At 42.3% G+C, this 19642-nt stretch overlaps 1 protein-coding gene across 2 annotated transcripts in view; it reads left to right on the top strand.

Moving 5' to 3' along the window:
• The window catches only part of LOC131075102 (uncharacterized), a 318013-nt gene that overhangs the window by 29701 nt on the left and 268670 nt on the right, over nt 1-19642 (top strand). For both annotated transcript variants that reach the window (XM_058011935.2, XM_058011929.2), the window contains exon 3: nt 890-1002. In XM_058011935.2, coding sequence (XP_057867918.2) covers nt 890-1002 — 113 coding nt within the window. The remainder of the gene's footprint in view (nt 1-889; nt 1003-19642) is intronic.

Here is a 19642-nt window from a genome sequence, read left to right as displayed (position 1 = left end):
CATAAGCCATCCTAATAAGGGACATTACACATCGACAATACCTAAGTAATTTGTAACAGTGTTAATATGTACCATAAATAACCCATGAACCTTATTACATGATTATAGTAAAATCTTTTCCCAACAAAACAAAATCTAAAAACTATAGCTCACTAGCCAGGTATAATTACCATCTTGCCATTATTAGTAAGGAAGACTTATCACATCCCTAAAACAGATTTACGATCAATACATATCTCATAACCCTTTCACCATTAAAAGGAAATATTATTGCCATAGCATTATTAATTATAGAGATGTCATGGAAAAACTTATATTCCTTTAACACATGGGAGAAGTTTTCTTTCTTACTGGATTAATAGAAATTGTTTCTTTACAGGTTATATACAGATTGTTCACAATACATTGTGAACCTTTTGTAACAAAGTTTTCATGTTATTTGAAGAAGGGATAATTTCTCTGTGATCTATTTTAGCGTCCCATCAAGAGTTTTAAATCACACAACGATTAATGACATGGCATGGGAAAGACCCTTTTAGGAAGTAGAAGAATTCCTTGTCATTAGATATGTAGAATTTTGTTTGCTTTTACAAAATTTTTCAGTACATTGTAATCGTTGTTGACCAAAATGTTCTGTTTGACCAAGGGGGTCTCTCAATTTTTTTATTTAGCTTTTGCTTCATAATTTGCACCTTATAAGGAGAGTAAGTTGTGTTTTATGTTTTGTTGGTAGAGTTCATTGGGAGCATGAAATGATTTTTTTACTCTAATTAAGTTATTACAGATAGTAAAACAAAATATGTTGATGACTGCTTTATGTTTTTTTTAAAACATGTGGTTGACATAGAATATACACTTTGACACTAACCCGAGTACTTTTTTTTTCCAGTAATTCTGTCAATCAAAGATACAAAATCATTTGTATATGCATACTATGTGGTTCGCACTGTTACAAATATGATATGCCAAGGCAGTATTGTCAGCGTTTCTATGGCTTATACAGTAAGTTCAGGTTCAATTTTTTCAGACTTAAACTAGAGTTCAAATTGCAAATGCATCATCACATTTCAAATCTCATGAAAAAATGAATTAAATGCTTGTGATATCTTTGTGACTGTTATGCCAAGTTAAAAGAATTCAAGTTTCTGGATAAAATACAATATTTGGTAGTGTTATTGATTTTTTTTGGCCACGCACTAGAATTCTCTTTAGTGTGAAAATAAAAACAAATTTGAAAGATTGGAAATATAATTCAACCAACAAAGTTCATTTTGTTATTCATGTTCTATTGTCACACCTTTTTTCTCTGAAAAGAACCAGGGTTAAGGGAATTTTTGTTGGTTGAGAAGCCAACTCCAAACAGGTTTTAAGTTTTGGGAAAATAAAAATATGACATGAATCTCAAAATTCAAATATAAGCATATGCTTTTCCATACACTAGGAAGTCTTCCCACCTTATCTCCAAGTATATTCCAACCATGAGAAGGTTAGCAATAAAAAAATCCAACGTCTTTCATTATTTATCCATCACTCTTCTTCATATCATTTTTGTGTATTTGATTCAAATATGGAGACACCATTCACAAAATATTTAAATTTTTTATCCATATAATTTTTTCATCTTTTTGATCCAATCTTTCACAAATTCTAATGAAGAAAATCCTCTTCCTTTTGGCATTGTCTTCTGATATTGTTGTTATCACATAGATTTGCACCCTTGCTGAGTTACCAGCTCAGCAACCTAATGAAACATGGAAACACTCTTGGGCCTGTGGGTTGCCCGGATGTTGTAGTGAATCTCCAGATAGGGCTGGTTTCCTTGCTGCAATCACCTAATCTAAACTAAACTAATGAATTTGATGAGAAAAGGGTAAGAACTTGCTTTAACATGAAAGCTAACTACGAGAGGTGATACACCAAAACTACTTAGATTCATACTACTGCTTCTTGCACACAAATAATCATGTATTCAGCTATTTCTCTGCACAACTCAACTATTTTTACATACTTTTTGCATCAACATTTTATAAGAAGGCTTGATATATCATAGTTTTGAGAAGGAAAATGTAGCTTTCACAACAATGAACTATACATATTCATTGCTGGTTCCCTTGCTGCAATCACCTAATCTAAACTAAACTAATGAATTTGATGAGAAAAGGGTAAGAACTTGCTTTAACATGAAAGCTAACTACGTGAGGTGATGCACCAAAACTACTTAGATTCATACTACTGCTTCTTGCACACAAATAATCATGTATTCAGCTATTTCTCTGCACAACTCAACTATTTTTACGTACTTTTTGCATCAACATTTTATAAGAAGGCTTGAGTTATCATAGTTTTGAGAAGGAAAATGTAGCTTTCACAGCAATGAACTATACATATTCATTGCAACTTATAACCTGAAAAAAGTATATTTTTTTCTATCTCAAGGTGCTGGGATGAGACAACATATGAAGGACTTATGAAATCACAAGAAAACGTTCATCAATCATCATGGCACACAAAAGAAAACAGAAAGATGAAAAGTTTGAATCACTGTTTTATTGATATACAAGGTGCTGCAACAGTAGTACAAAGTTTGAAAATGCTTGAAAAGATGATAAATACATTGGTTTCAGTTTTCAAAAGACTTTCTGTGAGTTACAATACAGTACCATGCTGAGACAAGAGCTTACAACAGCTACAAATCTAGGCAAAGATTGTAAGAACAAACTCAAATTGCCCTCAGTGATGCCTTTTGTGCTGCAACAGTTTCATCATAATCAGCAACATGCTTTTTGGGATGAAAGACGTGTCATGTTATCCTTGACCTGGCAAAATCAACCTAGGTGCTGGAAAAAACTCTTTTTCTCTTTTTGATTGCTGGAACTCTTACGTAGTGTTGGTTTTCGTTGAATGCTGAACTTTTCTCCCTTTAAATCTGCCTTGATAGCTCCTATATCTACTCTCCACTTGTTTAAATGCTTTTTCCTACTGCCTGAGCCACACCAACTTATACCTTGTATTCTCTCTATCTGTCCATAACTGTCATTCCATCCTCCTAAACTGCTAGAACCGACTCATCCTTAAATGATTGCTTGACCATTCCATCTCTCCAACTACCATAGCTTTCATTTGCAAGATAGTAGGGCACGTCATAAATTCCTTGGGAGTGGTTAGAGGCCTTATGGAGGTGTAGGAATTCATTGAAGCTTGATTTTTCCACTTGCCTTATTCATTAAAAGCTCTTTTCATACTATCATACAGTCTTCCTGCCACTAGATTTCTTGTGACTTCATTTTTCTTAGTTATTTTTTGCCCACCACATATGCATCCCTCAACACTTGAAGGCTCATTTTTAGTTCTCATTATCAGTGCCGTACTCTTTCATTACTATCATGAATCCATGGTAAGGTGTTCAAGTAACTCTTTGTCTTTCAGAGCCTCTAAAATAGGTCCTCTTTGTGGTTTCTTATCCCTGTGCCATACTTTCAACAATTTGCACCAGTATCATGGAACATCACGACAATTTTTTTTTTTTTTTTAACTTATCTTCTTCATGTGCTTATCACTGCTTTCATTATACAGTCCTCTTTTTGTGAAGTTCTTGACTTATTGGTAATGAAAGTTGATGTTCTTAATCAGGCTCTTGTCTACCTTACCATTTTAGATCTTGACAAGAATTTTTTCTATAAAGTTTCCTTGCCCCTAACAGTCATAAGAGACCCCATGTTGCTACTGTAGCAGTCTAAATGATTGTTCTCTTAAGTTCTTTTGATTTGTCTTTGTTTAGGCAACCTTTTGACTATCACAGTTCATTTGACTGAGCTCAATGTTGTTCTCAAAATTGTTCTTCACTGTCATTAAGTCTTCTTGGCATGGGAAGACTGTCCCCTCCACTATTTTAATAGCCAATAAAGATATGCATTGATTAGGACTGCTATGACATTGATTTCATCTTTTATTACTGTCACTCTGTCATGTTCTTTTAACATCCCAATCACTCATCTTGTCTATTTCAAGCATATGCTATATAGTAATCTTTAATCAACTATCTTTACTTGACTGTCTTTGCTGTTTGTTATTCATCCTTGGACTGTCCACTATTATATCTGCATTGCAAATCATATTCTGGAAGTGCCATAGAGTTGTATGAACATAATGAGATAACAGTGTTAAGGGTACAATGGTAGGGCCTTTGTATTCGGCTGCTTTACACCTTAAAGTTCTGCCCCTTGCATGACTACACATGACTGGTTGTCATTATGTAGACTGTGACCCTGACCTAAATGCCATGATCATGATGACTGGCTAATCGGAAAAGGTCTATGACTGTTTTGGCAGTGAATAGCATGACTGTGCATAAGCATGACTGCTCTTGACAGATAACAGTATCTTAACTGTGTATGAACAAACATGACAGTGGATGAAGACTCTTAAGACAAAGTATGCAATCATCATTATGTCAACTGTGAAACTGTTACTATCTCTTCTATATTATCTTAGGCTTATGACTGTTACCAGTCATCATTTTTCTTATGACTTTTATCTCTTTGACTCCCTTTTAGTACTTCTATAATGCTCCTAGCCTACTATCATAATAGCATCATGCTCATACATAAGCCTGTGCTTTCTTTAAAATCCTTATCAACCTAGGTCTCTTACCCTTCTAATCTGTCATGTTTGTCATAGTTATTGTATTGTTGTACTCTTCAGGAATGCTGATCTCACAAGACTGTCTTCCTTCTTTTGTTATGCTTCACTCTTACAATGTTGGGACTGTCACATGAAACCTGGGTCCTCTGTGACACTATTGTATCTTCCAAGTTGTCTTCATGACAGTATCCTTTTTCTTGCTCACTGTCAGCTCCTTGTATTCCCACTATCCTTTTTTCACTTCTAGATCCTCTTTAGGTTAATGGGCTTGAGGAAACTTGATGTATCCTTGACAAAACAACACTGTCCTTCATGTTCAATAACCTGAAAAGATAACTTTTTTTTTTTTATCATAGTCATTCTCTTTATGAACCCTTTTTCTTATCATAGTCATTCTCTTTATCAACCCATCCATCAAAATTGTCTTCCTTACTCTTCTTCATGATATGCTACCCTTCTAGATCATTCTTTGTTTGCTTCTTTCTTTTTTGGGCTGCATTGTCAACATGGATATCATTGTTTTCTTTTCCTTTGCTTATAACGTTGTCATGCATCTCTAGAAACTACTCCTCCTTAATGGTCGTCATACTTGACATTTTAGCAACTTGTCATTGGGTTTAGAGATCACCGCCACCGCTTGAGCTACTCAGAAGATCCTCATGAACTTGTATTTCTGCTCAATAGATAAGTATGCAGAATACTAGACAAAAAAATTTAGCAAACAGCTGAAACCTTCTCACATTTTTCCTTATTCTCACAATCATGGAAGATAATAAGCCTTTCACATACCCTATCATACAGAGGTAACTGTTGACGTGTCTAAAGTCGCATCGCTGCAACTCTATTTGGCCAACGTAGAATAGAATGATCTCGCCGAGTATCCTATCCTCTCTTGTATAAGGAAGCCCTAATGCTGTTTTTAATCGATCAAAGGGGACAATCTCAAGGTTCCAAATGTCAGTTCTTGACTACGGGATAACTCAACGGTCGATGTGTTTTGCTAGGAGCACAAGGGGACTTACGTTTTGCAACATGCTGGTCTGCTGCGATTCTCGGACTGGGAAATAAAAGCAAAAGAGAAGGGTTCAGGGATCCTAAGGACAACGATAAGAATGACTAGTGTAGTGGGTAGACATATTTCCATTAACAGATTCTTGTTTCGCTAGAGACATCCTCACAACAAGACAAGAACAGTGCAATCTCCAAGGGATGAAGGATTTTCAGACCGGAAACACTCATTTAGGCACCCAATTCTGGCACAGCCTAAGACGAACACTTGCAGTTGAACTAAGCACTGTTTGGGTTCAAACTTACCATGCACGGTGACCTACAATCAGCAGGCCCCCAATGGTATGAACCTGCAATGCATCAAATACCCCTCCACATTTTGCCATTAAAATCACGGAACTCTAATTCTAACTAGCTGAAAGAAACCATGCAAACAGAAGAAAACAAAGATAACAAACACCATATTTCAATGTTCATATATTTGCTTCAGCTGCCATTACAACAATTTCAGCAGCATTTCTATGCTACTTCTAACTACTAAATTCTAACCAGAATCTAACTGTCTAAACCTAAAAATCTAACCCTTTACAAAGAGAGGCATCCTGCCTTTTATAGATTTTACAGTTCGAACCGGTGGCCAGGATTGATTGCATCCAAGGGCTGTAATCTGCCTTCTAGAAGTTGGCACCTTTAACCCATGCCTACTCAATTCTCAGTTATCCCTTCAACCACCTTCTCAACTGCCTACCACTATTTGGCTTTAATCTGGTCTAACAGGTAGCTAGACATAACTGTCCACAACTGACCTGTGTTCCACTTTGTTTCAAAATATCTTGAGCGGGACCCACAGGCAGCTTTACATTAAGCAATTTCAGTTTTTAGAAACTGAACTTCTGGAATCAAATCCAGCAGTGTATTCTTCTGAGGATGCATATTTGTAGCATTTTGAATGTTCTTCGGTCTTTGGTCTCGGTGGTGGACTTCAACTTGTCGTCCAACGACATTCTTCCCAATGCTTGGTTCCGATTTCACGCCTGCATCTTCTCCAACTTCCAACGCTTGGCTTTGATCTTGTGTTTGTTGTCGGGTAATTAAGCAATAAAACATTTAATGTAATTAGAGCTAATGACGGCAGTTAACCCGTCGGTTGTCGACAGTTGACACCGGGTAACTGACCGATCACCTTTATATATTAGCGAGTCCTTGGTCATGGAGACGGGGTTAGTATGGTCATTGTCATTGTACTGACATTATTATGAATCAATGAAGATCTGAGTTTCTTTATATTCTGTCATGGTTATTATTTTTGCAATGCATTGAATTACACTTTATTGGCAAAACATTTGGCGCCGTTGCCTAGACAGACTCGGGAAAAGGAACGGATGGCGTATGGACACGATGGGCCTACCCGCGAGCGAGATTAACCCTGAGGCGGACGACGCACGAACAGAGCTCTATGACGGAGAAGATACTACAACGAGGGAATTTTCAATCCTGCTTTAGGTGGCCATCGAAACCTACGTTCGAAGAGAGGCCACAGAGGCGGAAGTTCCAACAAGTGCCGTGTGGACCGCATTAGAAGTTAGCCCTGCGGTGAATCAGTTGATGAACCACCTCCCTCGATTGCTCGCACAGGCTTCACTTGCACAGCGGGCTCGCCTGGAGGAAATTGCTTGCGAAGAACGACGCCAACAGATCCTCCTACAGTATGAAGAAAACAACCGTCGTTGGGAAGCGCAACAGGATGGCATTCGACGGGACACTTGAACCTTGAGCCGTAAGGGGCAGAATAAAGAACACTCATTGTAGTAATTATGTCATATTGTTGACATAGACTTGTATCCCACAGGATGAATGAATAAAAGTGTTCTACTTTTTATATGTCGTTGTTATATATAAAGCCGTACGGGAATTAATGCCCAATACATTGAATAAAGACAAAAATAAGCAAGAGTATATAGATGAATGTGCAGTAGCCCAATGTGCCTTGATCCTTGAACAGCAAGTGGAAAGGTGACGAAGGTATAAGCGAAGGGAGGATGAACGCTCCGAAGGGGACGGTGAGGCCGACGGCCACCCACGGAGTTGGGAGGAGTTACTTGCGGAAACCCGCCGCAGGATAGAGTGTACTAAAACTTAGTTGAGGGACTTGAGGGACTTGTCACGCACACTAGAGGCTAGGAAAAATCCATGGAGTGGGGAGGAGGCAAGGGAGGGAGAAGACACTGGGGCTGCCAGGAGTGTCGGAGGGACATCGGGGCATAGCAGTCAAGCACCTCTTACAGGATCTAACCCATCCGGAGTAGGACAATAGCCACCAGTACTAAAAAAGACAAGGCATGGCGCAAAAATAAAAACTTCCAAAGTTCCATGGGGACGGGAAAGAAGACCCTGTCTGCCACTGTCGCACTTGTGAAACAATTTGGGAGCGAATGGTGTTACCGATCAGGACGAGTGGGTAACACAGTTTCCCGCAACCCTAAGGGGCGTGGCCATCGACTGGTTCTCCGATACGGAGAAGGCTAAAATTAGCACATGGCCTGACTTGATGAAGGAATTTCAAGCGGAGTTTCGTCACCTAAGAGACGATAATGAGATCGTAGCTGAAATTTACGGCACGAAACAAAGGAAGAACGAGACGGTTCGAACCTACAGCCGGTGGCTCAAAGAGCTGCTAGGAAAAATGGAGAACTAGCCCGCAGACGGACTAAAAAAACGGTGGTTCGTGGAAGGTCTGAAGACATCTCTTAGACGGAAAATGAAGATCGTACCTCCCTCTTCATATATCGACGCCTATAATAGGGCAATGGATTTAGAAAGCGAGCAGAAGACGTCCAAGAAAAAGAAAAAGAAATACTCGTTAGACGACGATTCCTCTTCTGACAAAAGCAGTAGCAGTGATGACGAGTCTAATAGGAAGGTACTGGCTCTCCAGAAAGATATGGAGCGAATGATGAGAGAGATGAAGGCGACCAAAGGAAGCACAAGCAAAGCCGACGAAGGGGATTTATGGTGCACGGACTGCCGCAGCGACAGACACACCAAGGGGTCTTGTCCGAGGAAAGCATTTTGTGATATTTGTCAGATTGCCGGACACCTTACCAAGGAGTGTCCGTACAATATGAGGACCCGTAACCAACAGGTTCTCTTTACGGAACCGTCTGCGCTAGCCGGCACATCCCAGCCTGCGATCAACAACGCGTCGTCTGGCGGCTATTGGAACAACAGGCGAGGAGGAAGAGGCAATAATAATAATACTAATAATAGAAGCCGAATCCAATACGACACTAAAGGGCGGTCGATGATACAATGTCGGGCTTGCAACCAATGGAGGCATTTTGCCAGGGACTGTATGGCGAAGGAAGTGCCACAAAAACTTTGCAAGTGGTGCGGTTCGGGGGACCATGACGATGGCAACTGTCCGAAATTTGGAGTGAATTTGTTGAATGTAGAAACGGAGGATGTGCTCGCCATAACAAGATCCAAGATGAAAGCGGCCACTTACCCAGATCCTCGTACGGAAAAACGAAAGGCACTGGAGGCACGAGCGGAACTGGAGAAGGAGATGTCGACGAACAAGGACGCACATGGGCTTGCAGGTACTTCTTGCTTTGAAGCAGAAACAAATATTATAAACCAACTGCTACAGGTCGAGATACCCGTAAAAATGAAGGATCTCTTGGAAAGTATGCCAAACTTGGGGACGACACTTCTGCAATCTGTATTGATAACCCCAGTCGGCCGACCAACACATGGAAGGGACAACCTTGGCGAGACGGTGGCAGACCCATTAGCCCTGACGATCAGCAATGGTAGACACCCAGCAGTGGTGGAAATGGGTATATTGGGCACCATCTTGACCGACACCATTGTCGACGCCGGGTCGGGAGTAAATGTCTTGCCAGAGGAAACATGGAAAAAATTGGGCAAACCTACTCTCTGGCCGTCCACCTTTAATTTATTGGGAGCAGACCAACACGGCATCAAGCCGCTTGGCACACTCATGGCGCAGCCAGTGATGATCGGAACACAGCCGTTCGTCTTGAACTTTGTGGTCATCCCATTGAAGAAGAAGGGATATGATGCCATCCTTGGCAGAGGCTGGCTGGTGGCGGCAAAAGCAAACCACAATTGGAAAAAGAACACCTTGTCCATGGAAAAGGCCAGCAGAAGATATATCATTGACCTCAAAACCCACCTGGTCAGTGAAGAGTTGGCATCAGAGTCAGAGTCTGACAGGGATGACGGTATGGACGAAGGGAAGGATGGCTGGGAACCAGATGACGAAGGCATCTTAGGAATTCAAGCCTGTTCTGAGGATGAGACGGATTCTTTGAGAGGGCTCTTCCATTGGCAAATGGAAGACTATGAATTATTGTACGGGTGCAATGTGCTGGAGATCGAAGAAGAACCTGACGAGAACGAGTTCCCGTCAGAGTACGGACAATACAAGGAAGGGGATGCCCCTGTGGATGACGCACCAGCGCACCAGTTCGACAAGAGTAAGCCCATAAGGTACGAGGAATCCGCACTTAAAATTACAAACCTTGGAGAAACTTCAGAATAGAAAAATATTCTGGTCGGCGACGACTGGAATCCGGTCTTGAAGACGGTGGCGTTCAAAATTTTCACAGAGTACAAGGATGTGTTCGCCTGGACGTATAAAGACCTCAAAGGGGTACCACAAGAACTTTGTGTACACCGGATCCCTCTGGTTCTCGGAGCCGTGCCTGTACGGAAGCGGCCATATAGGATGAACAAAAATTATGCCGCTAGGGTCAATGACGAAATTGACCGCATGCTCGAAGTAGGAATCATCTTCAAGGTCCAGACTAGCGAATGGGTATCACCCATTGTGATATCCTTGAAAAAGGAGGCCGATCAGATAAGAATCTGTGTAGACTTCAGGTGTTTGAATGCTGTCACAATTAAAGATCCATTTCCCATACCATTCACAGACACCATCCTCGAGGAAGTAGCGGGCCATGAAATTTATTCATTTATGGATGGATTCTCCGGATATAATCAAATTTCCATTGCAGAGGAGGACAAATTGAAGACCACCTTTGTCGTAGAGGATGGCGTCTATGCATACAACCAGATGCCATTCGGGTTGTGCAACGCGCCAGCTACCTTCCAACAGATAATCCTCCATATTTTCGACAAAATGTCCGTAGGAAACTTCAAAGCATTCTTGGATGACTGGTCCATTTACAACACGGAAGAGGCACATCTCGCTGCACTTGGCGAATGCATGGAAAGATGCCGACGAGCCCGCCTCGCCCTAAATCCCAAGAAATGCAGATTTATGGTGCCTCAAGGCAAGTTACTAGGGCACATCGTCTGCAAGGCCGGACTGAAGACTGACCTTGACAAGGTACGGGTCATTGTGGAGATGGAGGCGCCCGACGATGTCACTGGCGTCAAGTCATTTGTTGGACACATTGGGTATTATAGGCGGTTTATTAAGAACTTTGCCCAAGTATCATACCCACTTGATATGTTGAGACGAAGGGGGGAGCCGTACATCTGGGGGACGGCCCCAAGAAGAGGCTTTCCAGGAGTTAAAGTCACGGTTGGTAGGTGCACCAATCCTGACATATCCAGACTGGGACAAAGAGTTCCATGTACATGTCGACGCATCCAACTTTGCCATAGGGGCCACACTGGCGCAGGTTGGTAGCCACGGGCTGGACCAGCTAGTGTATTTTGCAAGCCGACTCTTGTGAAAAGCAGAGAAGAATTACAACACGACGGAGAGAGAAGCCCTCGAGATGGTATACTCCGTCCAGAAATTCCGACATTACCTATTGGCGACACCATTCACATTTTATGTGGATCACCAGGCGTTGATGTACCCGGTGAACAAGCCAATCATCCAGGGGTGGATTAGCCGATGGTTGTTGCTGTTACAAGAATTTACATTCAACATCATTGTCAGACCTAGCAAGAGCCATGTCATCGCCGACCAGCTATCACGGATCAAGTCTGGAGAGCCGGCCGAAGGTGTTAACGAGGATTTTCCGGACGTCCATCTCTTCCGCATTGCCGTCCTTCCTGCCTGTACACGAGTGTGGGCGAATACCTGTCAACTTCAAAATTTCCTAAGGAAATGTCGTCAGGCGAAAGACGAAAACTTGTACTAAGAAGTAGAATGTTCCAACTTATAAATGGCCTTCTCTACAAGATGGGACCTGACCAGATCCTACAACGATGCGTCTTGGAAGAGGAAATCCCAGGAGTCCTGAGAGAAGCACATGAAGGGGTCGCAGGAGGACACATGGGACCGGACACGACGACAAGGAAAGTCTTACTAGCAGGCTTATGGTGGCCGACAGTGCATAATACGCTAGAGAATGGGTGACAAGTTGTGATACATGTCAACGCGCTGGACGACCGTTAAAGAGGGATTTTATGCCACTCAACCCGTCGAATGCTCAAGAGCTGTTCGAAAGATGGGGGTTTGACTTCATTGGTCCGTTGAAACCAAGCCGGGCCCGACGATGTAGATACATTGTCGTGGCGACTGAATACTTGACCAAATGGGTCGAAGCGAGGGCCTTGGTAGACAACTCCGCCGTTAGTATGGCGAGATTCATTTATGAACAGATTATCACCCGGTACGGAATACCTATATAGTTGACAAGTGATAGAGGAGGGCACTTCGTAAACCACATTATCCGGCTGTTGACAACCGAATTCAAAATTTTCCATTCTCTATCAAGTCCGTACTATCCTCGGGCAAACGGCCAGGCCGAGGCGACCAACAAAATCATGGTGTCAGTAATTTATAAGTCCTGCGGGGTTGAGAAGGAAGACTGGGAGGAGCGTCTACTGTCGGTACTTTGGGCGTACCGAACAACTTACAAGGTAACCACTGGGCAGACACCATTCCAATTAATGTACGGCCAGGAGGCTGTGGTCTTAGTGGAATTCATGGTGCCAAGTCTCAGAATTGCCATTGACGACAGGTTAGGCGACATGGAAAGCCTCCGAGAGAGACTATACACCTTGAATAAGTTGGATGAAAGACGGACGATGGCACAGTGGGCGACGGAGACAGCTCAGCAACGACGGAAAGCTTGGCACGACAAACATTTAAGAAGGATGCAGTTCACCCCGAGGCAATTGGTATTGAAGTTTAATGGTCGAAATGAAATTAAGCCAGGCAAGTTCAGGGTAAAATGGCTAAGTCCCTTTAAGATTTGCGAAGTTGGCACAAACGGAGCCATCAAGCTGTGGACGATGGACGGGATGGAGGTGCCTGATGCTGTGAATGGCTCCAAGTTGAAAATCTATCACCAACGGAGGCAAGAGACGAGGTCCGCCCAGGCGGACAGGTAAGTTCGGCCGTATGGAAATGACCGTACAGTAGGTCCGTACGACCCCGTACGGTGCCGTAGGAAAAAAAACGGAAAATTAAAAAATTAAAAAAAATAAATAAAAATGTTGTCGTACGGAAATAACAGTATAGTGGGTTCGTGCAGTCGTACGGTACCGAATTTTTTTTTAAAAATAAATAAAAAATTAAAAAATAAATAAATAAATAAATAAAAAATCCGTACGGTCGTACGGAAAAGGCCGTACGAACGTACGAAATTGAGTTAAAAAAAAGAAGAAGAAGAAGAAGAAAAAAGGGACGTACAGAAAAAAGTTAAAGTTATTTTTTTTTTTTCATTAAGTGTTTTATATGGCATGAATACTCAGGAAATTGCCAAGTTAGAAAATTGTCGGGTTATAAAGACGTCTGTACGGACAAATCAGCTACTTGCCAGTTAGAAAATTGTCGGGTGATAGCCGTACAATCAAATCAGCCGTACCACATTAGCAAGGCAAATCCGTACAAAACGAAAGACAGTTAAGGCTCGAAACAGTTACAAATCGAACCCCAGACAAGGAATTTTTATTTTTTGATTAATGGCGATTGAACCTAGGGGATTTAAAAAGCTAGACTGGAGGAAGAAATTGCAAGAAAGAGAAGAGCAAACCAAGAAGGAAGACAGAAAGAAACCTGCTGTAGCAATGGGCGACCAAGACAAGGGCAAAGCAATTGCACAGGATGCAGGAAAGGGAAGAGTTATGCAGGTCACCGCAGATACAATTCTATTCGAGGGTTTGGTTGGAACGGTGTGCAGGCAATGGTGGGAAAATGCCATGAGCCCGTCAGATATTGAGGTAAAAATTGAATTAGCAAAAGCTAGGGTCCATGATGCTATTCAGATGCCCATTTTTAATATTAAGGAATTCGAACCCTGCCTACGACAAATGATTAAAACATATGATCCTGAACTTCACACATCGTCATTCAATTTCCAGCACATTGACATCATTGTTTCATTTAACTCTGATGATTTGGAGAGAGTATTTGGCATTCCTGACGGGTAAAAAGATTGACAAAAAGGTAACAAAGTTGTCCGAGGAAAGAAGAACCCAACTATTAAAAGAAATGTGTAGGGACAACTTGACTACAGAAGAATGGAGTCGCATCCTGGATCCAAAGGGAAGAGGTCTGAAGAAGACATTTTTAAAATCTGGCATCTGGCAATGTTTACTTGACGTAGTACAGAGCAGGCTGACTGGGGCCAGCAGAGCGTCGGACTCGGCAGTACTTATGATCGCATTGATGGCAGGACTCAAAAAGGGCACGGTGTATGATTGGGCCAGTCTACTGTCAGACAGAGCCCACGACTGTATGATGCTGAAACATAAAGTATTTTATATGTCACATCACGCTATCGGATTATTTTTAGATTTCGTGCGGGTACAGGTGCCACCACACCGTAGAGGATGGCAGCCGCGAGATAGCATCGACTCCCTTAAGCCAGCTATATTTTATTGGTCAGAGCTGAGTATTTTGACTACCGCCGAGGGACAGACTGTGACACAGATTCAGGATGACATGGCACTAGTGAGGAGGAAAGTGAGGGGTCGGATGATTCAGAGGAAGATAGCACCTTCAGGCTTTCACAGACTGAGCAGCCAGTACCGCCGCAGGAGACCCCCACCACTCAGACAGTATCGTTGGCAAGTGTACCGAGGGGACATCGTGGAATGCCTGGAGGGGGAGCTGGCAGGACCGGCCAGGTGGTATTTACTCCAGCATTCCTAACCGTTGAAGGAGAGGGAGGACCATTGGCATCATCTGGAGTCACAGTGGGTACCATCTCTACCGTCCCCATACCTGGTTTTGGTCAGATCCATCCTCGGCCTCCACTAGTCCAACCATCGCCAGTCACAGCCAAGATGACGACACCAGCGAGTGCACCAGTACGCATGCTCGTCATCCTGACGGAACCTAGGACAGAGGAGGCCCAGAGGACGGTCGAGGAGAGGCCGGTGGGGGACGATGTTGATTCATGGCTAGACAGATATGCGGCTCTACCTTCATCCCCACGCAGGCAAGCACCACCCACACCTTCCTACCCTTGTATTCCTTCACCTCCAGGGGTTATTGACTTGGACAGTGGCACTAGAAAGCAGGGCAATAGAAAGACACTGCTGGTGGAGGAGGGGGCGGTATCACCGCAGCAGTAGCATCAGGTTGGATGGATTGGAGAGGGGAGACCTACTGCCATGGTGCAGTTCTTAGCCAGGATGGAGGAGGAGGTTCAATTACTGGTTGCCTCAACAGTAGAGGAGTCTGTCGGACAGCTCACTTTGCGGAGACTCCTTGCGTTTGCTACATCTAGAGTAGCAGTGGCATTTCAGTAGTGTTTTGAGCAGCATGGATGGCCGACGCTTGATCTTCCAGAGATGCGAGCAGAGTGGCAGAGCCAGGAGGTGGCCGGAGGGAGTTAGACACAGTCTGTGGTCAGAGGGATTGAGCAGGCTATACGAGATAGGTATCTCGAGCTTCGAGAGACTCAGCTCAGGGCGGATAGGGCTCAGGAGGAGTTGGCCACTCGCATCCCTGCATTGGAGACAGAGTTAGAGCAGTAGCGCACCCATGCGAGGAGTATAGATGAGATCCTTGCCACCGTGAGAGGAGAATTGAGTGCCGTGAAGGCAGAGTTGGCAGTGCAGTCAAATGAGAGAGCCTCAGCAGAATCGAGAGTTGCTACCCTGGTAGTCGAGTTGGAGGTGAAGCATCAAGAATTGATGGAGGCAGTGTTCCGAGTGAGGAGTTCCCGGGAGCGGCAGTTGCAGGTTGAGCAAGACCTCCGATACCGGACCGACTAGGTGGTACAGCTTCGGGAGCAGTTGGCAGTAGCAGCCCTAGCCCCTCCACCATCAGGGATGCCTCCCTTACCCCCTCAGTAGTCTGTGTAGTTGTTATTTTGTGGGGTTCGTAGTTGTTATTTGTTGTAGGCATATCATTCCCATTTTGTTGTCTGTCGTCCGAAGATGACATTTCTTTTTGGGGGGGATGATGTTGTTGGGTAATTAAGCAATAAGACATTTAATGTAATTAGAGTTAATGACGACAGTTAACCCGTCGGTTGTCGACAGTTGACACTGGGTAACTGACCGGTTACCTTTATATATTAGCGAGTCCTTGGTCATGGAGACGGGGTTAGTATGGTCATTGTCATTGTACTGACATTATTATGAATCAATGAAGATCTGAGTTTCTTTATATTCTGTCATGGTTATTATTTCTGCAATGCATTGAATTACACTTTATTGGCAAAACAGTGTTAAGTCGTCACTTTAGCTCCTCCCAATGTCGTTTTCTGCGAACAATCAATTTTCATTCCGGATTAATCATTTTGAAAAATTAAATAAATTAATTTAACAAATATTAAATTTTTAATGCCCTTTGCCAAATTAGGGTTTTAAGCTCTGAATGGCGACTTTAATTTTACTCTGGCAGGATGCAATTTTAAACTCTAAAGCCTTTTGGTTAATTTGGCCGGATTGCGCGATTTTACTTTTGATCCTCTATTTTTGACCTTTTGAAGCTGATTGCGTGATTTTACACTTGATCCTCTATTTATGAATTTCGGGTCAATGGGGCCTCTTGCAAGTTTGGTCTCCCTTTAAAATGTCCCGCCTTTGACTAATTTCAACCATTTGGCTTGCAATTTCATCAAAAATGCCGAACTATAAAATATCCCCCTGAAATTCGAGATTTTTGGGTGAACTGTGTGACTTTATTGTTTTGCCAAGTTAAACGTCTAACTTAAAAAAGTTCGGCCAATTTAACCAAAACGTGCGATCTGTTTCCTTGGATGCATTTCACTTAATTACAAAGTTCGATCTTTTACTTGACTCTTTTAAAACAAAGAAAATCAGCCATTTTGGAGAGGGTGCAAGGGAGGCTTGTTTTATTTTCGCCCTCCTCAAGAGAAGAAAATTGGTTCCTTTCATAAAAATGCGAACTTTGTTAAAAAAAATAAAAAATTCCTATGGTTCGATTTCCACCAAGTCAAAGGAGAAATTCGGGCTTTAAAGTGAAATGGGTGACTTTACTGAGCCTTGCAAAATTAGGGAAATCGCCGAACTTTGGATGAACTTAAACTGCACTTTGAAAACTCGGCCATTCTAGTTGAAATGCACAAATTTCGGCCTAAACACCCTTTTCGTCCTTTATCTTAGTGATTTTTGGGTTTATAGGGGGGCTCTGCGTGATCTTACTTGCCCTTATGCAAAGTAAGAAAAATACCGAACTTTGTATCCATACAAAACTCGGCCATTTAACCGGAAATGAGCAAACTTTGGTCTTTATTTTCCTCCCTGCACAACCTGGCCCCCTGAGAGAGAATGCGCGTTTTTTCGGCTTAAACGCCCCTCTTTGAAAATGCGTAAAATGTCAAACTTTCTTTCGCCCTCCTCCTTTACCAAGTTGAATCGGTCTTTCCAGTAAAATGTGTGATTTTCAAGCTGACTCCTTGTTTTTGCGAAGGGGATTTCGGGCTTTGCTTGGCCTTGCAAGTTTGGGTATTCAACTTCAAACCGCGCAACCTCAGTTTTGCTTGCCCTTCAAAAATCGGGCCTTGGTGAAAATGCGTGAACGTGTGAAACTCGGGGTTTTGGGATAAAATGTAGACTTCGCCTTCCTTTATCTTTCAACACGAATTGATCAAGGGATGAAATTCGGCTCCTAAAGCCGAAATGCAAGAACTTCAAACACCCTCAAACCAGAGAAAAGATTCAGCCCATTTGTTCAATACAAGACTTGGGCATATAACTTGAAATGAGCGAATTTTCTCTTCAATCGCCAAACTTATACTTACCACCCTCCTTGGTTAATTTCAGCTATATTGGAAGAATTGTGTGATTTTGCTCAAGGCTGGGTTTGTTTGTTCTTTTCTCTGTCGGGCAAACTTCAAAACTACGGGGGTTCCCTGAGACGCAGGGAGATGTGTGCTTAATGCACAACAGTAACCTTCACAAGATCTTGCATTCAAAAATTTGAATGAACTATTATAACCTCACAATGCCTTTAAAGACTCATCAATGTTTTAAACTTCGATTACAAAGGATGCATGCCGGGCATTTGGGACAACAAACATGCAAATCTACCACGTGGGAAGTTTCTCTTTTGTTTCTGCAATATGGACAAAGATAAGAGCAGCAAGTGCTACTTTCACACCAAGAATAATGGATGACAACTCCACAGTCCCCTTTCAACGTGCAATAAATCCTTCCTTTGGCTGCAACGTGGGATTTGATTCATCAAGACTCTTTCTCTGCTGCGTGCCCTATTTCTTCTGTATTCCTACTGCAACCTGCCCTATTCCTCCTTGAAATCTGCAATGTGGTTCATAAATGGGACAACCAACTGCTGAAATCAAGCCATCTTCTTCTATTTGGACCTGCAATGTGCCCTATCCCTTTTGTTGATCTCTGCGACATGCCACTTTTCTCTTTTTATGCTGAACGTGGTTTTCAAAGAGCAATAAAAACCCTAAGAGATTATATTTTTCAATACTTTTGACCTTCACAAAATGGTTTCCTTCCTTGGATGCACTTTGTTTTCTTGAAAGTTTATCACAGATTTGAGGATCGTTATAAACCTTATTGAATGCAAATCTCTTCAAGAAGTTAAAAAAGACAAGACATAAAGAGTTTGAAATGTAACTCGAACACTCTAAGGCATGGATAAAAAGCACTTTCACCTTGGAGAGACTAGGATTTTAGATAAGACACAAAATTCTGAAGATACCCAAAGGACACCCCACTAATGGCTATTTAAACCTGAAAGTAGAAATAGTCTAACAATTGTCTTTGATAACATGGAGGGAAAAGGAATGGTATAAACCATCCTCACCAACTTTCCCAATCTCAATTTGCCACTAGTTTGGCAATCATTTTTTTTGACTACCTGTTGTGCTCGCACACACACCCCGTCAGTTGGCAGGGGATCCCCTAATTTTTGTCTACCTGTGCGGGAGAAATGGATGCTTCTGCAAATACCTTTCAAACATCAAAGCCAAATCACCCAAAACGAAAATCATTTGGATTCAATGTCGGCTTATAGCCCGAAATGCGAGGGAGGAAATGGGCATGTAACCCGAAACTCGGCCCTTTGTTGGATTCTGCAAGAAATAAAACTAAGTGGTCAAGCTCGTGCAAAATGCCTTTCAGGTCGAGATTGACTTAAGCTCTCAAAACGAAAATAATAGAAGACGACCCAGAGAAACCAAAGTCGTGTGACAAAATAGAAATCGCGAGTTTCGAAGCTCAAAGACAAAGGGCAGAAAATTAGGTTAGACAAAATCCCGCACTTTTTCCATAAGGTTTGAGGTCGATAAGAAAGCAAAATCGCCACCAAATAGTCAAAACCCGAATTTGAGAGGAGTAAAGGTATACTTCAAAATCGCGCATTTTGGACCAAGAGCACAAAATTCACAACAGGAGGGATTTTAGCAGTTAGAGGCAAAGTCTCTCACTTCGGCTGAATCGCCCTAGATTTCAAGATGTCATCTGAGGCTTAAAATCTCACGATTACCCTCAAAGGCTCAAATTTTATAAAGCATGAAAGGCGTTCAAAGCCAAAAGAAATTGCACACTCTAGTATAGATGCTCGAATTCCATCAAAAGACCCATA

The sequence above is a fragment of the Cryptomeria japonica genome, chromosome 11 (genome assembly GCF_030272615.1).
Source record: "Cryptomeria japonica chromosome 11, Sugi_1.0, whole genome shotgun sequence".
NCBI lineage: Eukaryota > Viridiplantae > Streptophyta > Pinopsida > Cupressales > Cupressaceae > Cryptomeria > Cryptomeria japonica.
Note: the sequence above shows the minus strand (reverse complement) of the source record. Positions and strands in the feature narration are given on the sequence as shown.